This window comes from Neopelma chrysocephalum, unplaced genomic scaffold (assembly GCF_003984885.1).
Source record: "Neopelma chrysocephalum unplaced genomic scaffold, ASM398488v2 Primary Assembly neopelma1_100, whole genome shotgun sequence".
Classification (NCBI taxonomy): Eukaryota; Metazoa; Chordata; class Aves; order Passeriformes; family Pipridae; genus Neopelma; species Neopelma chrysocephalum.
This window is the reverse complement of record NW_020897763.1, coordinates 4,028,821-4,044,646: the sequence shown is the minus strand read 5'-3', so window position 1 is coordinate 4,044,646 and position 15,826 is coordinate 4,028,821. Positions and strand designations below refer to the sequence as shown.

The 15,826-nt window shown below is 57.6% G+C and overlaps 3 protein-coding genes across 9 annotated transcripts in view; 1 reads left to right on the top strand and 2 right to left on the bottom strand.

Annotated features, from left to right (window-relative positions):
- ANKS1A (ankyrin repeat and sterile alpha motif domain containing 1A) overlaps nucleotides 1-1,161 on the bottom strand; it is a 77,977-nt gene extending 76,816 nt beyond the window's left edge. For 2 of the 4 annotated variants that reach the window (XM_027695149.1, XM_027695151.1), the window contains exon 1: nucleotides 626-1,159. In XM_027695149.1, the coding sequence (XP_027550950.1) occupies nucleotides 626-834 (209 nt within the window). In that variant the 5' untranslated portion in view covers nucleotides 835-1,159. Of the gene's footprint in view, nucleotides 1-625 lie in introns of all 4 variants that reach the window. The other 2 variants (XM_027695154.1, XM_027695150.1) reach the window with 2 other exon arrangements.
- A 238-nt stretch (nucleotides 1,162-1,399) lies between these two features.
- On the top strand, nucleotides 1,400-3,178 carry TAF11 (TATA-box binding protein associated factor 11). The gene is made up of 5 exons (XM_027695226.1): nucleotides 1,400-1,603; nucleotides 1,680-1,819; nucleotides 1,963-2,050; nucleotides 2,250-2,346; nucleotides 2,769-3,178. Exons 1-5 carry the CDS (start codon nucleotides 1,424-1,426, stop codon nucleotides 2,897-2,899), a joined length of 636 nt encoding a protein of 211 aa, XP_027551027.1. The 5' UTR covers nucleotides 1,400-1,423; the 3' UTR covers nucleotides 2,900-3,178.
- Nucleotides 3,179-3,384: 206 nt separating this feature from the next.
- Nucleotides 3,385-15,826, bottom strand: part of UHRF1BP1 (UHRF1 binding protein 1) — a 23,228-nt gene continuing 10,786 nt past the window's right edge. For 2 of the 4 annotated variants that reach the window (XM_027695141.1, XM_027695139.1), the window contains exons 4-21: nucleotides 15,653-15,744; nucleotides 15,270-15,459; nucleotides 14,912-15,052; nucleotides 14,173-14,343; nucleotides 13,448-13,625; nucleotides 13,104-13,190; nucleotides 12,820-12,966; nucleotides 12,176-12,318; nucleotides 11,281-11,422; nucleotides 10,594-10,787; nucleotides 8,849-10,389; nucleotides 8,435-8,622; nucleotides 7,787-7,938; nucleotides 7,544-7,691; nucleotides 6,712-6,956; nucleotides 6,239-6,347; nucleotides 5,769-5,884; nucleotides 4,561-5,359 (exon numbers count right to left, since the gene is read on the bottom strand). In XM_027695141.1, coding sequence (XP_027550942.1) covers nucleotides 5,234-5,359; nucleotides 5,769-5,884; nucleotides 6,239-6,347; nucleotides 6,712-6,956; nucleotides 7,544-7,691; nucleotides 7,787-7,938; nucleotides 8,435-8,622; nucleotides 8,849-10,389; nucleotides 10,594-10,787; nucleotides 11,281-11,422; nucleotides 12,176-12,318; nucleotides 12,820-12,966; nucleotides 13,104-13,190; nucleotides 13,448-13,625; nucleotides 14,173-14,343; nucleotides 14,912-15,052; nucleotides 15,270-15,459; nucleotides 15,653-15,744 — 4,110 coding nt within the window. In that variant the 3' untranslated portion in view covers nucleotides 4,561-5,233. Of the gene's footprint in view, nucleotides 4,136-4,560; nucleotides 5,360-5,768; nucleotides 5,885-6,238; nucleotides 6,348-6,711; nucleotides 6,957-7,543; nucleotides 7,692-7,786; nucleotides 7,939-8,434; nucleotides 8,623-8,848; nucleotides 10,390-10,593; nucleotides 10,788-11,280; nucleotides 11,423-12,175; nucleotides 12,319-12,819; nucleotides 12,967-13,103; nucleotides 13,191-13,447; nucleotides 13,626-14,172; nucleotides 14,344-14,911; nucleotides 15,053-15,269; nucleotides 15,460-15,652; nucleotides 15,745-15,826 lie in introns of those variants that run through there. The other 2 variants (XM_027695140.1, XM_027695142.1) reach the window with 2 other exon arrangements.

Genomic DNA, 15,826 nt, shown 5'->3' with positions numbered 1-15,826 from the left:
GGGGACCACCGGGAGGGTGTCCCAGCAGGGCCTGGACACCTCACCCAACACCCACCGCGGGACCCGCGCCCGTCCTGGGCTGCACCCAGAACCCTCCAGCCGCACCACAGCTCCCCAGTCACACCAGTCGGAGCGCCCGCACAGCCGCGCTTCGGTCCCGGGGCAACAGGCCACCCCTGGGCAGCGCCAGCCCTGGCAGTGCCCGCTCCGAACAGACAGACAGACAGACAGCCGCCCTCCCCTCCTGGCCCGCCGGAGGCACACCGGCCCAAGGGGCTCTGCCGCGGCTCCCCCCGCGCCCCCGGTCCCACCGAACCCCCCGGGATGCCCAGGTCGCGCACCCCTCACAACCCTCCGCGATGTGTTATCCCACCCTCGGCCCTCGACTCCCACCTGAGGCGCCTCCGGCTCTGACCTGCCCCCCCCCGGGGAAGGACCCCCGGCCGCCCCCGCCGCGCTGCCCCTCCAGGGACACCCCCGGCATTCCCGTGTCCCGCAGCCCCCACGGGCACATCCGACCCTCCGTCTGCGCCGCAGTCCCGCACCCCCGGCCCCGCACCCCCAGCTCCCCGCTCCCTCCCTGGCCCCTGGCCCCGCACAGCGCCCTCCCCGGGGCCGCGCTCACCTGAGCAGGCTGGACAGCGGGTGCCCCACACCGCCGCTCCCGCCGCCGCCGCCACCGCCGCCGCCGCCCCCCCCTGAGGAGCCGCCGCCGCCGCCTCCCCCGCCGGAGCCGCCGAAGCCGGAGCTGAGGCGCTTCCCCGAGAGCAGCTTCTCCACGGCCGGGAGGTTCCCGGTGCGCGCGGCCTCCAGCAGCTCCTGCTCCTTCCCCATGGCCGGCGCGGCCCCGCGCCCGCGACACTTCCGGGGCGGGGCCTCGGGGGGCGGGATCAGGTGGGGCGGGACCCGCGCAGGGCCCGCCCCCAGCCCCGCCCTGTCCCCTCAGGCCGCGCCCGTTTCCGGGCGGGGTTTGGGGGGGTTTCCTCCCCGCAGCGGCGGGGCTGGGGCCGCGGTGCCGCTCCAGCGCCGTGTCCCGGCTCTCTGCCCCGCGGGAGCAGCCGGGTGTGGAGCTCCGGCTCGGAGCGGGGCCGGGCCCCGCACGGGCCCCTCCGCGGCAGCGCCGTTGCCATGGCGACAGGCCTCGCCCCTCCTCGCGCTGCCCCTATCTGCGCGTCATCAAGAGGCGCGGGCTCTGCGCCGTTGCCACGGCGACAAAAAGCCACGCCCCTCACGGCGCTCTTAGTCAATCGTCATCGGAGGCGCCGCCGCGGCGCCGCTGCCATGGCGACAGGCTTCGCCCCTCACTGGCTTCCATTTAGTGCGTCATCAGGATGCGCCGTGGCTGTTCCGTTACCATGACGACAGGCCCCACCTCTCAGGGACTCGCAGTGCTGCGTCATCAGGCGGCGCCGCGGGCGCGGCCATGGCGGACCCGGCCCGGGACCCGCTCGGAGCCGCCGCGGCCGCGGAGCCGCCTCCGGGCCCGGCCCCGCCCGCGGGACACGGCGCGGGGGACGCGGCGGCCGCAGAGGGGGAGGGCGAAGGCGAGGCGGGAGAGGCCGGCGGGGGCGGCGAGCCCAAGGCGGAGGGGGCGGACGGGGAGGTGAGAGCGGGGCCGGGCGGGAGCGGGCCCGGGAGGGGCCGAGAGGCCGCAGAGCGAGCGCTGCGCTGTCCTCCAGGTGAGGAGCGCGGAGGGGGAGGCGGCGGACGGGGACGAGCCCGGGCTGCAGCCGAGCGCGGCCAGGAAGGTGAAGCTGGAGCTGAAGGAGCGGAAGGAGAAGAAGCAGAAGGTGGATGAGGACGAGATCCAGAAGATGCAGTGAGTGCCGGGGACCCGTCCCAGATCCCCCCTCTCACCCCCGAGAGCCGCCAGGGCACAGCCCAGCCCTGCCCGCCCCGGCTGGCCCGCCTTTGCACGCGGAGCTGTATTTGTGCTGTGACCGATCGTTCTTCCCCCCGCAGGATTCTGGTCTCGTCCTTCTCCGAGGAGCAGCTGAACCGGTACGAGATGTACCGTCGCTCTGCCTTCCCCAAGGCCGCCATCAAACGGGTACGACGGGCAGGGGTGTTCGGGACAGGGCTGAGGGGCCCCCCGGGACCCTCCTCGGCCACCCCGGCCCCGCGGCTCAGCCCGGTGTCCCGGCACAGCCGATCCCGAGGGATTCCCGGGCGGAGCTGCAGCTCGGGGGGGCCGGGGGCCTCTGTGGGTCAAGGTGAGGGGCTCTGACTGTCCCTGCCTCTCCCCCCAGCTCATCCAGTCCATCACAGGCACCTCGGTGTCCCAGAACGTCGTCATCGCCATGTCCGGCATCTCCAAGGTCTTCGTGGGGGAGGTGGTGGAGGAGGGTGAGTGGAGCCCGGACGGGAATTCAGGAGCTCAGGACACAAGCAGGGCTGGGGGAGGCCCCGGTCCAGTGGCAGCCCCAGCTCAGGGCAGAACAGCGAGGGCAGCCTGGGCTGTCCCAGCCCCTCTGTCCACAGCCCCCCAGAGCCCACCCAGCCCTGGGGTTAAGCACATCAGTGCTGTGTGACTGGATCCAGCACATCCACCCTGGCTGAGTGGTCCAGAGGCCGTTTGTCCTGGTCACTCCTGGGCCTCCTGTGAGGGAGGAGCTCGTGGAGCAGGGTCATTCCTGGGCATTGGCAAAGCAGGAGCTGTAAACCCTAAACACAAGCATTACCCGTTGCCTTTCCAAGTGCAGCTGAAGCAGCAGGAGAGGGGGAGGGCTCAGGTGTCCCCTCCTGTGACCTCTGTGTTTGTTGTTCAGCCCTGGACGTGTGTGAGAAGTGGGGGGAGCTGCCCCCCCTGCAGCCCAAGCACATGAGAGAGGCCGTGCGGAGGCTCAAGGCACGAGGGCAGATCCCCAACTCCAAGTACAAGAAGATCATCTTCCACTGACTGGCCCCGGAGCAGAGAGGGGCTGAAACAGCAACCTGTGGGACCCTCCCCAGCTGAGCCCCCACCTGAGGCCCCTTGGGGAGGGGTGTGAGACCTCGGGGACCACAGGGACAGTGGGCAGAGCCAGGAGCTGCTCCTGACCTGGAGCCACAGGCTCCTCTGCCTCAGCACAGCAGGGAGAGGAACATCCACGGCCTTCAGAGTATTCACCCCCCAGGGCTGTGCTTCCTGCTGGCCCAGATGTGGCTTTTTTGTACATTAAAGTTGCTCTGTGTTGGTTGGACTCGCTGTGTGCCGGGGCAGGGCAGGATGGGGCTGTGCCTCAGCCCAGCACAAGGTGCTCCTGGAGCTGCTCCCAGCCCGGGGCAGTGCTGGGGCCCTGGGGCCTCTGCAGTCACGGCTCAGCTGTGCTTCCAAAGCCAGGAAACAGCACAGTGGGGAAGACAGGGGGAGGGAGAGGGGGGAGAAGAGGCCTGAGCCTGGAAGGAGGTTAAGGAGTTTAATTTTGCTCCTGGTTCATAGAACCAATAAATGCATCAGTGGAAACAAACTGCAACAAAGTTCCAATACTGGCTAAAACTCAAATTCAAGTTCAGACTCGCACATTCGCCCCAGGCCCCGGGAGCTGCTCCTGCCCCAGAGAGGTGCTGAGGGCACGGGCTCTCCCACAGCACCTGTGGTGGGCAGGATTCCGTGGGCTCCCACCACAACAGAGGGGACAGTCCTTAAATAAGGGGCTCCACAAAGTAAACTTTGCTACTTGTGATCCACGGAGATCCCGGAGGTTTTGTCCTCCCACGCCCGTGGGTTTTGGGTTACAGTCTTTTTTACTGGGACTTCAAAGGAAACGCTTGAATTCTTCAACAAAACCCATTGACTGGAGTTGCTGGAGCAAGAAATTTGCTGTAAACAACTTGGCCCCAGCTGTGCTCAGCCTGCACACGTGGGAGGAGCTGTGGGACCCTGCAGGTGGGCACCAAGGCAGAGCAAACCCTTTGCACCCCACTCACTCCCCACCCAAACAAAACATCATGAAAATTTGAAAGAGCAGAAGAGAAACCTTCCATTTTCAAGCAATTAGCGAAGAAAAAGCAGGAACACCATTGCATTCCACCTCAGGCAAGCAGTCTCGAAGCTCCTGCTCCCCAGGGGAGAGGGAGCAGCACAAAGGTTTGGCAAAGTCCAACTTCTGCTCGGAGGCTCTGGGCAGTTCCCAGGAGTCTGTTCCAACAGCACCTGGATCCAGACAGGCTCTGTCACCTCCTGTCTTGCTCTGGGAGCTGCTCACAGCAAGTCACTCCCTGCAGAGGGGAGTGCTGAGGGCTGGGGAAGGCAGTGCCCCCGCCACCCAGTTCAGGTGCGTTTTCCTCTCGGGAACAGAGCAGGTGGCTCTGGAATGTGTCCCAGCCCGGGCAGCCCCCTTGGCCACAGACCAACAGCCCTGCTGAAGGATTTCCCCCAGGCAGGAGCTCAGTGCTGACAAATCCCCAGGGCCCTGCAGGAGCAGCTCCTTCCTCAGGGGTCACAGCTGCTCCCTCTCCCCGCCGGAATTCCAGCACACGAAGCTTTGAGGACAACGTGCACCCCAAAAATTACACAGATCATCTCATTCTGAGACTGAACCAACTTCCTTCACCCCTGTAAACTTAAACAGTGCCTTGTAAGGAATTAATTCCTTTGTTTTTCTGCATCAATAAAGCCAAATGTTGTGGGATTAAGTGAGAATGAACTGGACTAAGTCTAATACACTGTCTCCACACAAGGAATTACTGGTGGAAAAAGAAATCTGAAGGGATTTCTTTACTCTCCTGACCCTGTTCTTGAGGGGATAGTGAGCTGTATCCCCTCACTCCACAGGGGGAAATCCCTCCCTCCAGGAGCCAGCAGAGCCCTGAGCCCTCCACCACCCCTGTCCTGTCAGGTGCTGAAGTGACCACCCTCCTCCTGCCATGTCCCTTGGGGAGCAGGACTGGGCAAGAACACAACAAGGGAGGGTGAAAGAAGAAGAAACCCCAACATGGACCCTCTCTAGATGTCACCATGGAAGGTGAAGGCTGAAAGGATGAGGAGACACAGGATGTGCCTCTCTCCCCCCAACATGTGACCTTGTGTTTGCAGGCTGAGCAGTGCCTTGGCTCAGTGCAGCACTGCCAGAACTCAGCAAAGAAAACTCCTCCTCATTCCTTCCTTGTTTGTCACAGCCAGGCCTCCCTCCCTCCCTCCCTCCCTGTGCAGTCCCAGCTGGTCTCAGTCCCTGATCAGACCCATTTGGCAGCGATGTGACCAAACCTGCCCTGGTGGTGCTGGTGCTGGTCCCTGGCAGTGCCAGCACTGTCAGAGCTGGAACAGGGGGTTGTATTTCCTGATCTCCTGCAGAAGATGAGCCTTGTCCATGTTGGCTTCTGCAAGGGCCAGTTTCATGGTCTGCAGCTCCCTTTGCAACTCTGGCACTTGCTTTAGCTACAAGAGACAAACAGAAAACAAGGCAGAGTTTCCAAGGTGCACAGTGACCTGCTCAGAGGAGAACCAGAGCAGGAGCTTTTGAGGTGAATTACATAGGACACAACTCCTCTTTGTGGGAACCTCTCGATTCCTGTTTTTCGAACAAGGAACTGGACACAGTGGGAAGTTGGACCCAACCAGAAAAACAACCAAGTTTCTGAAAGGGAACGGGAAGGTTTATGCTGGGCAAGGTGCCCTCACTCCTCAGAACACCCATAAGAGGAGGCACAGGCTGCTCCCCTGGGCACTCCCTTCCTGCAGCTCACCACACCTGCCAGGGACTGCAAACACATGAAGGCCAAAGAGAATTTCCAGCCCCCTGCCAGCTCTCTCCTTGTCCAGACAGCAACAGGCAGCAATGACTCACCTGCAGCCCTTGTGCTCCTGCTGCTGGGGCTGCCAAGACAGACTCTGCTGGAGCCTTTTGCCCCTCAGGAACTGACACAGGTTTTTCCTCTTTCAGTGAGTCCTTCCCCTGGGGAGCTGGAAAGCAACAGAACACATTCAGGTGTGGACATTCACGTAAGAGGGCTCTTGCCACAAAAAAAATAATATTTTTTTTCTTCTCCTCCCCCCCCTTTTTAAGCAGGGAAACAAAATTCTCTTTTCCATTTTAAAATGAAGAAACTAGAGCAAGGGAAGAGGCAGAAAGGGGTCCTGGCTGTGTGTGCTCAAGGAAATCCCAAGTACGAATTCCCACACTAGGAAACAGAGGCAGGGACTGCTCCCACCCCGAGCCCATCCTTCCCAGCAGCAACCACTGTTCAGTTCCAGTCTCCTCCAGCACAGCCTGAGGGTGCAGAGGGACAGTACAAGCAGCCCCTGGATGTTGCTGACCTGTGAGATAGAACACACCGTCGTCCCTGCGCCTCACAACAACGTGATCCATGGCCAGGGTGATGGGGACAGGGCCCGGGGAGGTGGGGTACACCCGGGGGCTGTCATCCTGGGGAAACACAGAGCAGAGAGGAGATGAGCTGCTGTGACAGCTCTGGCCCTCTGCAAAGGATTCCCCTTGCCTGTACCCTCCTCAGGAGCAGCATTCCTGCCCAGCAGCACTGCCAGAGCTCAGCAGGGCACCCACCCACGGCTGCAGGAACGGGCCTGCACGTGAGCAGCAATCAACAGTTCCCTTGGGTTCCTCGTTCATCCCTGAGGCAGTTTTTAGAAGCAAAACCAATCTCAGGAAAACAGAAGCTCTACAGAGGCCCCTGGCAACCCCATGGGGTCCCTTCCCAAGCAGAGCCTTCCAAGTGAGCTCTGCCCCGGCTGCCGCCCCGGGAGGAATCTCTGGTTCCCCACACACTCACCTGCATGGTGATTTTGGCATCCACCACCTCTATCTCCATGGGCATCACCTCTGGAATGATCTCATCCTCGAGGAAGGGGCCCAGGCTGGTGAGGGAGGACATGCAGAGCTGTGTGTGGCAGCCCCGCAGCAGCAGCCGCAGGAGCCCGTTGGGCTCGGTGGGACCCCCGTCCAGGCGCAGGCACAGCTCGGGCTGGGCAGGGCTGGGCTCTGCAGGATCCTCCTCCACTCCCGGGGCTCCTACAGCTGGAGCAGAGAGGTGTCACTGCACAGCCAGGGCTGAGCCCACAAAGGGCATCTTGGAGAGCCCATTTCTGTCCAGCAGCCAAGCTCACAGTGACCTCAGTGTGACGTCACCTCTCACATGAAATGAATCCATGTTGGAGCTCTTTGGGGTTTGTTTACTTAGGAGTTCAGATATCTTTTTTGGGGGGTGGGGGTTGATTGTTTTTGGGGTTGGATTGGGTTTTTTTAATTCAAATTTAGCCCTGGGGAGGTACCCTAGACCAAAAGCATTTTTCTCAGAGCAGGAATAACTTCAGGGTTTCCCTAGATAGCTTTATTCACTCTTTTAATTCATTTCATACAGCCTAGCAGGAATTAAAAAAATCCCAATCAATGATTACTGAGCCCCACAGAGCCTGGCTATGTTGGCATTTGGGAGACATCTTTGAAATGCCAGATCTGAACCCTCACAGGTGAGTTGTATTCAGTCCTGACCACCCCAAACACTGAGGTCCCAGCTAATGGAATATTCCCCGACAAGGCTGCTGTAAAAGCCAGTTCTAAGAGCACAGCTGTAAAGGCAGCTGAGTCCCAGAGCAGTGTCTCACCCACGTAGCCACGCAGATACTGCCACATCCCCACGTTGTTCAGCTGCTCTGGAACCACCTTCATCACTTGTACAGCCACAGACAAATCATCCCCTCGTGCCTCGATGCCACAGTTCACCTCATTCATCTTCAACACGAGGACAGACACCTGAAACAGCCACCAAGAGCTCATTGATTACAACAAACACCTCTGTGGTTCACTTCCAGATCCACTCAGGGACAGAACCCCAGTGCCAGACTGACCAGCTGCAGGCTGGGGTCTTCACTCTGGGACGTGGAGCTGTTCACCTCGGGGGACAATCCTCCCTCATCCTCGGCCACCAGGCTCGTCCTGCTGCCTGAGTCACCGTGGGCCTGAGGAAGCTGCCTCGAGGAAAGAGGGTCCAGGCTGGGTTCTGAAATGAAGTAACAACAAAAACAACTCGATTCCACTTCTTTTTCTGGCTTTGAGAAGTCCTGATGTCAGCATCTGCCTGAATCTCATGGCCTCTCAGCCTGTACCATCCTCTGGAGAGCTCTCTCCTGCTCCTCTGACGAGTTTAAGCAATACAGAGTTGAAGTGAAAGATGTTCAGAGTACTCTATACCCAGCCAGCCCTTCCTAAACCATTCCTAAACACTCCATACCCCCCTCCACTGGCACAGTCACAGCCCCTGCTCTGCTGTGGCCTCAGGACATCACATTTATATGCAGGGTCACCCCCCCACTTATTTACACTCCTCATCTCAAAGAAACGGCACCTACGAAAGGAGGAGCCACTGGGGGGGAAACTACTGATGGCCTTCAAAAAGAAGGAGTAGGAAAGGCAATTCCACAGGAACCCCATGGAGGGGTTGCCTGTGGCCCAAAGCTGTTCATTGTGAGAGCAGAGGAGAAGCCCAGGGCCTGTACCAGAGTCTGTGAGCAGCACGAAGCCGTCGCTGCCGTCGCTGTCCAGGGACAGCCCGTCCTCGGGGCCGCTCCCGTCCACGGACGTGGCGTCAAACGAGTGCTGGGACGGGGTTCTCTTCATGGAGAAGAAACGCATCCGGCCCCCCCCCGGGGTCACTGCTCCCTCCTCTGCTTTGGGCACAGAATCCCTACAAAAAACCCAGCACAAACCAGTGATAAAGGCAGACAGCTGAGCCTGCAGGTTAAACGGACATTGGGCTGGACTCTGACCTCTTGCAAGTCAGACTTTAGTGTCCTCAGACCAGCCCCAGGAGATGAAGACTTAACTCATCTCCAACCCAAAGGACATGGGAAGAGGGGGGGCAGTTCAGTGTCTGTTCCCCCTCCTGCCCCCCGGGAGCCCGTGGTGCTCACCTGGCCGGGGGCAGGGAGAGCATCCTCTGCACGGTGGAGGTCATCCTGTCCCGGCTCAGGCTCAGAGCGTCCTTGGTGAGGGACATGGCCTCCTTGGTGAGGTCCATGGTCACGTGCAGAGCCTCCTTGGTGGCGTCCTTGGTGATGTGCAGAGCACTGGAGAGCTCCACCTCGATGTTCCTCAGTGGGATGAGCTCTGCCTGGACATCGAGGGCGGCGGCTCCGCTGCCCGAGGGCTGCGCGTCCGAGGTGGGGCTGGAAGGGAGAGCAGGGGGGCTCTGAGGTTGGCTGCTGGTCTCTGCTGGTCTTTCTGCTACCAGGGCTTCCACAGCTTCATGTGCTTCCTCTATCAAGCCCTTCTCCTCTGTGTCCTTACCACGTGGAGCTGCGCTCAGAGCCCCGTCACTCGCAGCCCTGGGGAGTGACTCTGGCAGGACACTGGCACTGGTGCTCCCGACCCCACTGTCCTCTGGGAGCTCCGAGGAGCTGCACACTCCCTTCTCTGAGCTGCTCTCTGATTTCAGCTCCTTCTCTTCGGCCACCAGCCCCTCCTTGCTGTCTGAAGGCGAGAGCTCAGACTCGATCAGGCTGGTTGTGTCCGAGTCAAGGGATCTGCCTTCCAGGACAGACCCCGGAGGAGGGTTCATGAGCAGGGCCACCTCAGCACTGGGGAACATAACTCCCACACAGGCAGACATGGGATCTAAAGGACACCCAGTCACTTCCTGGGTATCTTGGGCCAGCTGCTCCTGGAGTGTTTGCAGAACTTCCTTCATCCTGAGCAGCACCAAGTACTGGTAGTGGTTGAGCCGAACTTTGACGTGAACAGATGAGGACATGAGCACATGGATATCAGCAGAGGCTTCCAGCTCTTCACTGTCTACTCCATCATCAACTTCACAGTTGGATTCTCCCAAGACATCCATTGTCTCTGGGGCCTTGTAGATGTTCTTCAGATCCTGGTCAGTCTTTGATCTTTGACAAATGCCGTGTTCTCTGGAAAGGTTCTCGTTCTTTGAGTGGTTGCTAAAGCTGGCAGAAGGCTTGATTTTCACCTCAGAGGCAGCCAGTTCCTGTCGTTTAGATATCTGAGCTTGCCTCCACCTCTTGGGCAGGCAGGCCCAAACGGAAAGGGGAAAAGGGTCAATAAAGCTGAGGGCTCTGCCCTTGGAGCTTTCAGCCCCCTCGAAGCCCAGGGCGAGCTCAGTGAAGTTCACAGACCACAGATCCTCAGAGGCAGAGGTTTTGTGGAGCAGCTGGGGCAGGCCCGGGTGCTTCTGAGGCCTGTCCTCCACCTGGTAGGCGTGGCGCAGGAACAGGGTGTGCAGGAGGCTGAAGCTGCCCTGGGCCCGGGGGAACTCGGCGTAGCCGGAGTGGAAGAACTCGGAGCCCGCGAAGCTCCGGAAGAGGCTCTGCAGGTCCTGGCAGCTGCAGGAGGGGCCGTGCCGGGTGTTGGTGGCCGTCACCTGGGACGTGCCAATGCAGAGGGACTGCGGGCGATCCCGGTGCTCCGTGACCTTCTTATCCACGGGGATGTTGAGCTGTGTGGGGAAGAGAGACGTTGAGAGAACCTGAGCACCTGCTCTACTGCCCACAGACCAAACAGAGCACAAGTGGCAGACAGAGGGAAGTCAGAGCGTTTGTTTCCTCACTATGGACTCCAGCCACATCCTGGTCTCATGTTCCTTCCACAACAGGGAGGGAGAGAACACTGAGGGCTGGGAAAGGGAGGAAAGGAACGGTACCTTCAGGTGGCAGCCGTCCAGCCGGACATCCACGTGCTCATCACGCTTCCCTGAGTCCTCCAGCTTGTAGATGGCCTTGAACTGCTCCAAGCTGCGATAGAGATCCAGGCAGAAGAGGTTGATCCAGAGCACACTCGCTGTGTCCAGGGTGAGAATGAGGCCGTTCAGCTGCACGTACAGGTTTGGGCACGGAACTGGAACGGAACAGATCGATGAGAGCAGAAAAGGCCCCTCAGGTCTCTGCAGCTCAGTGCAGAATCTGCACTGACAGCACCAATGCAGGGCCTTCACCACCCTGGGAGACTGTTTCTGAAAGGGAGGAGCTGTGGTGCATGCAGAGAAATGGGGTGTTCCGGGTCTCCCATCAAAGCAGCTGCAGAGTACCCAGAGCACCCCACGGCCCTGCTCCAGTGCTGACCAGTAAGGCAGAACCAGGAGCTGGGCAGGCAGCAGCTGATGCAATTCCCTCCTGCACAAGGGATTTTGCAAGCACAGCTCTGCATCCACACTGTGCACAAACTTTATCCCACTTTCCCACAGGCAAAAAAAAATTTAAAATTAGGAAGGCAAACATCAGGAAACTAACAACAATGGACAGAGAATATCTAGGGTTAACACACCTAAACAACTGAGACTGATGATTCTTAAGGAAACTTATAAAAGAAGGTGCTAACCTTGGTGTATTACCTGGAAAGTCCTGATTGTCTGGGAAGTAATACTCCGTGAATTCAATATGGATTGCAGAGACCTGGTCAGGGAGTTTGAAGAATTTTCTACTACATGAAACCAAGGTGGAGGGTTTCTTACTTTGTTGCCCAGCTGTAGAAACCTGAAAGCACAACAGAATGCAGCTGTGCAGAACTCAGACATGGCAAACCCAAGTGTCCCAGTAACCCCACAGTCACCTGTATTCAATCCACCTCATTTACACATCAAACATGCGCTGCTTTCAAATAAAAATAAACATTTCTTCTACCTGCTGATATTGCCAGCTCCTTTCCTTTGAAGGAATTTAGTTCTTTATGTCTCCTGTCACTGCTAGTAAGAGCCATGACAAGCAGAATTAGGTGACATGAGCAATCAGAATGAAACCTATTACAGCTGTCTGCAGGATCTGCAGCATGTTGTAAGTCCATTGTAGTATCTGGTGCTGCAAAAAGCAAAACCAGCCCTTGGAGAGGATACAGGGCACATGGGTGTAGGGCCTGATCCAGGATAGGGATGCTCTGTCCCAGGTCAGAAAGCCTGAGGTAAGACTTATCCTCTGTCAAAAATCCACATCCTCATGGACTTCTCAAAGCTATGGGATCTTTTATGGAGGGCCTGCCTAATGCTTGGTGCAAGCTTGGGTATGAACAGAGGGCAGAAACCTGTGCTTGTGCAATTTCCTCTGAACGTGGAAACTCCCAGCAGTTCATACTCAGGTTGAAAGTTTTCCATCCCAACGGCCCCTGGGCTGCCCGGGCAGGGCTTGGCTCCTCTGGGATGACGCAGGATCTGAATGATTTACTTAAATCATATCTGATCACGTTTCTTTTTTACAAATGCCAGGGACATGCCCGGGCCCTGCTGAGCTCCCCACCTGGTGCACGTCCAGGTCGTCCACGCGCAGCAGGACGCAGCTGGAGCGCAGGCGGTGCCAGGGCGGCTGCCGCAGCCGGGGCAGGCTCCGGGGAGGGGCTCGGACCTTCTCCGGGGGGCTCCTCTGGGGGCTCGGGGGGGCATCTGTGGGGACAGACAAGCACAACCAGCAGGGTTTCAGTCACCTCCTTTGCATCAAACTCCACCCTCAGCACCGACACCCGTGTGCTTACGGAGCAGAATGAACAGCCCCAAAATTAGAAACAGATGAACGCAGCTGGGCAGGGAAAAAACCTCGGGACTTTTGAAGGAAGAACACTGTGAAAGATGAGTCTGCTCTCTGGCAAGAGAACACATTCTTCAGCCAGGTCTTAAGTACTTCATTTCATCCTTAGAAACTCACTTATGGAGAAACTCAACAATAAGCCAGGAAAGGGACCACTGCAGCCCATCCATCCTTGCTGCAGAGCCACCCCAGAATGACAGCCACTTTCCTCTGACATTATAGTTATGATTTTTAGAGTACTGTGGATTTCTGCATCAACAAATCAGCCTGCTCAACTGGGGAGGAGCACTAGAGATATTGCTGGATGGAGCAAAACTGGTACCACCTCCTGCTTCACTAGTTTTATCAAATACCATTACCTGGTTTCTTTTTGAAGGGGGAAAGTGGGTCCATTTCTTCATAAAGCTTCTCAATCTTGCTTTGAAATTCACTGACCAACTTCCTTGCCCACTGTCCCCGTGTCTCCATTGCTTCACTGTACCTCACCCAGTGCTTGCAGGCATCTCCTGCAGGAAATCAAACATCCTGCCTTTAAAAACTGAGCTTCCTTTCTTCTAGTTCTGCCTGAAGCCACAGAGCAGGACCATTCTTCAAACTCTCTTTTTATCCCCTTCCTCAAGTTGTGAGGCCACAGGCTCCTTACCTGCCCTGTGGAAAGGATAATAGTCAAAAGCCATCCTCCTGAAGGTCAGCTGGATGGCACCTCCCAGCATCCCATGCTTCACAGCACCTGTGGGAAACAGAACAAAGAAAACAGTGGTCAGCCCTGCAATCTGAGTCCTGATCCAGGAGAAATCCCAGCAGAAAGCTGCACCAAAATCTTGTCCTGGGCAAGGACACCTGAGCACAACCAGCCTGCAGTTTATATGGTAAGAACCAGATCCAGAACCCCAAATCCCAAACTGCAGAACTCCACTGCTTTCCAACCCCCTTTGAGACAGAAAAGCTCTGCCTGGGGTGGTGTTTGCCCCGCTGTGCCCTCCCCACCTGCCTCCCGGGCGTGGCTGTCGTCGCAGATGTGCAGGTCCAGGCGGGAGATGAGCAGGTGGTACGAGGACTCCTTCATGTCGTGCTTGTCAAAGTACTGCCCGATGCTGCTGGGGCTGGGGCTGCCCCCAAAGGGCTGGGCCCAGGACTGCTGGGCACTGGGAGGGGGTGGGGTCACCTGGGGGAGAGAGACAAGCTTGGTGAGAGCTCAGAGAGAGGGGAAAACAGAGAGGGGCATCATAATGCACTTAAGCAATTTGTGCCATCTTCCAGCCTGCAAGGCACCAGGTTATAGAAACTGAATTGGGATTCCCTTTCCTAGGTTTTCACGAGCAAAACTCTTTGTCTGTGGCTCTGCCAGCTGCAATTCACTTCTCTTGAAAGATGCTTTAAGACTGCTGGGCCAAAAGGGCCAAATATTCCCAATCCCCTCTATGCAATCTCACTGTACCCATGTGCACATCCCTGCTTCCCCAGAGCTCCCGACTCCAGCTGCAATATTCCTCTTCCCTTTTCCTTGACTTGGAAAAGGTATTTTATTGGCAATCAATCCCACTCCTTTGGTCACTTCATTGCCCCTCATCAGCCCACAGTCCATGTGACACTCCTGACCCCAGGGAAGCCCATGTGTTCCCATCAGGGGATACCCTGTGAGCATGGGACAGATGCCACACAAGCAGAAACTATCCCTTTTCCCTGGCAGCCCAACCTCCAAACTCATTCACCTGCACAGACTCTGGAGCCAAGCTTTTCCTCTGCTGAGCAGATTTCTCCATGGCCTCGCTCAGGGACTCAGCATATTTCATCATTGCCTTCAGCTGGGAGTCTGTCAGCACCCACAGCAGGTCATCCAGGAGAAACATCAGCTTGGAGGCCACCACGTTGCAATCTTTGGTCTGCAACAGTGAGGAGACAGGGACTTCAAAAACTGCCACCACAGACACAGAGCCTTCATAATATACACAAAAAGGGAGGCTGCTCTGAAACTGCTCTGGGATGTTATCTGCTGGATGTCCACAGCACCTCCTCTCAGGTGGAAAGTAGTCAAAGACACCTTCTCTTTAGGAGGTAAAATGCTCACTGGTTTAAAATTGGGGAAAAAAAAGAAAAGGGAGAAAAAAAAAAGGAGATAGTTTCTTTTTTTTTTAATCATCACATTTCCACTGACAGCTAAAAATCAGGCTGCCAGGCTTTCAACTCCCAGTATGGAGTTGACAGCTCTCCTTGGGGTGTTCAAACAGATTGAAAAGCTCGCTCCATCCATGATATCCTCCCCTGGGAAATAAACTGCTTTGACATTTGGGAAGGACACAGCTGTCTCTGACAGAAAACATGGAGTGACACACCAGCTTGGGCTCCACATTTCTGGAGGGAAAGAAGGGCTGCTGGGGAGTGTGGGAGGAAATATCATCACTGCACCAGGCAGTGAGACTGTGTCCTGCAGAGCATGGAGGAGACTCTCACCCTTCTCTTGAGAGAGATCTGGATCCTCCCCTGGTTGGTGATGAGTCTCAGAGGAGTGGTGACAGGATCCTGGTCACCATTGTCTGTGGCATCTGCTTCTATCCTCAGTGTCTGCCAGGTGAGCTCTTTGAACGTCAGAACCTGCCCAGGAGGAGAGAAACACTGAGATTTTCACAACTTCAAGGATTAGAAAAAAACCCACTCGGACGATGTAAAACGAAACAAGGGCACACAGAATCATTCATCACACTTCTCCTCTGTGATCCCAACACAAACCCCATTCAGAGAGCAGCCTGGGGGCCCTGAGGCTGGGGTGGTCCCAGTGGGGGCTGTGACAGGAGGGCAGGGCAGTGCTCACCTCTCCCCTCTGTGGGTCAGTGATGCGGGTCAGGCGCAGGTCGCTCTGCTGCCAGTTGGGGTTGACGCTGTAGCCTTGGAGCTGCCAGAGCTCAAAAGAAGCGTGAAAGGCCTTGGAGTGAATCTTGATGGTGATGGAATTGACGACAATAAACATCCCCTCCACGACCTTCTCAGCAAAGCCATATTCACTGCAAAGAGAAGAGCCCTCTGTGGCATCACCCGGCAGACAACAGGCCTGGCACAGGTAAGGCTCACACACAGAGGGGTAGAACCAACATCAGAGGCACTTAAACCTGAGTGCAGGGAGGTGACTCAGGGAGACCAGCAGCCCCCACAGCCCAGCAGGACGTCAGGGAGAAGCCCCAGGGCTCGGGGTCTCACCTTTGGCCAGCAGCCAGAGCGATGGGGGACTGTCCATTGGGCGGCCGAGGCTCCTCACACGTCCTCATCTCCACCTCCACCTTGTCCAGGTACTGCAGAGACACAACGGGGGAGCCTTCAACACCACAGCCAGCCTTCAACACCACAGCCAGCCTTCAACACCACAGCCAGCCT

Excerpts from the sequence above, each read along its gene's own strand:
- TAF11 (XM_027695226.1), top strand. The coding sequence starts at position 1,424 with ATGGCGGACCCGGCCCGGGACCCGCTCGGAGCCGCCGCGGCCGCGGAG. Across the intron at positions 1,604-1,679 it reads CGGAGGGGGCGGACGGGGAG|GTGAGGAGCGCGGAGGGGGA; the intron begins GTGAGAGCGGGG and ends GCTGTCCTCCAG. Across the intron at positions 2,051-2,249 it reads CCAAGGCCGCCATCAAACGG|CTCATCCAGTCCATCACAGG; the intron begins GTACGACGGGCA and ends CTCTCCCCCCAG.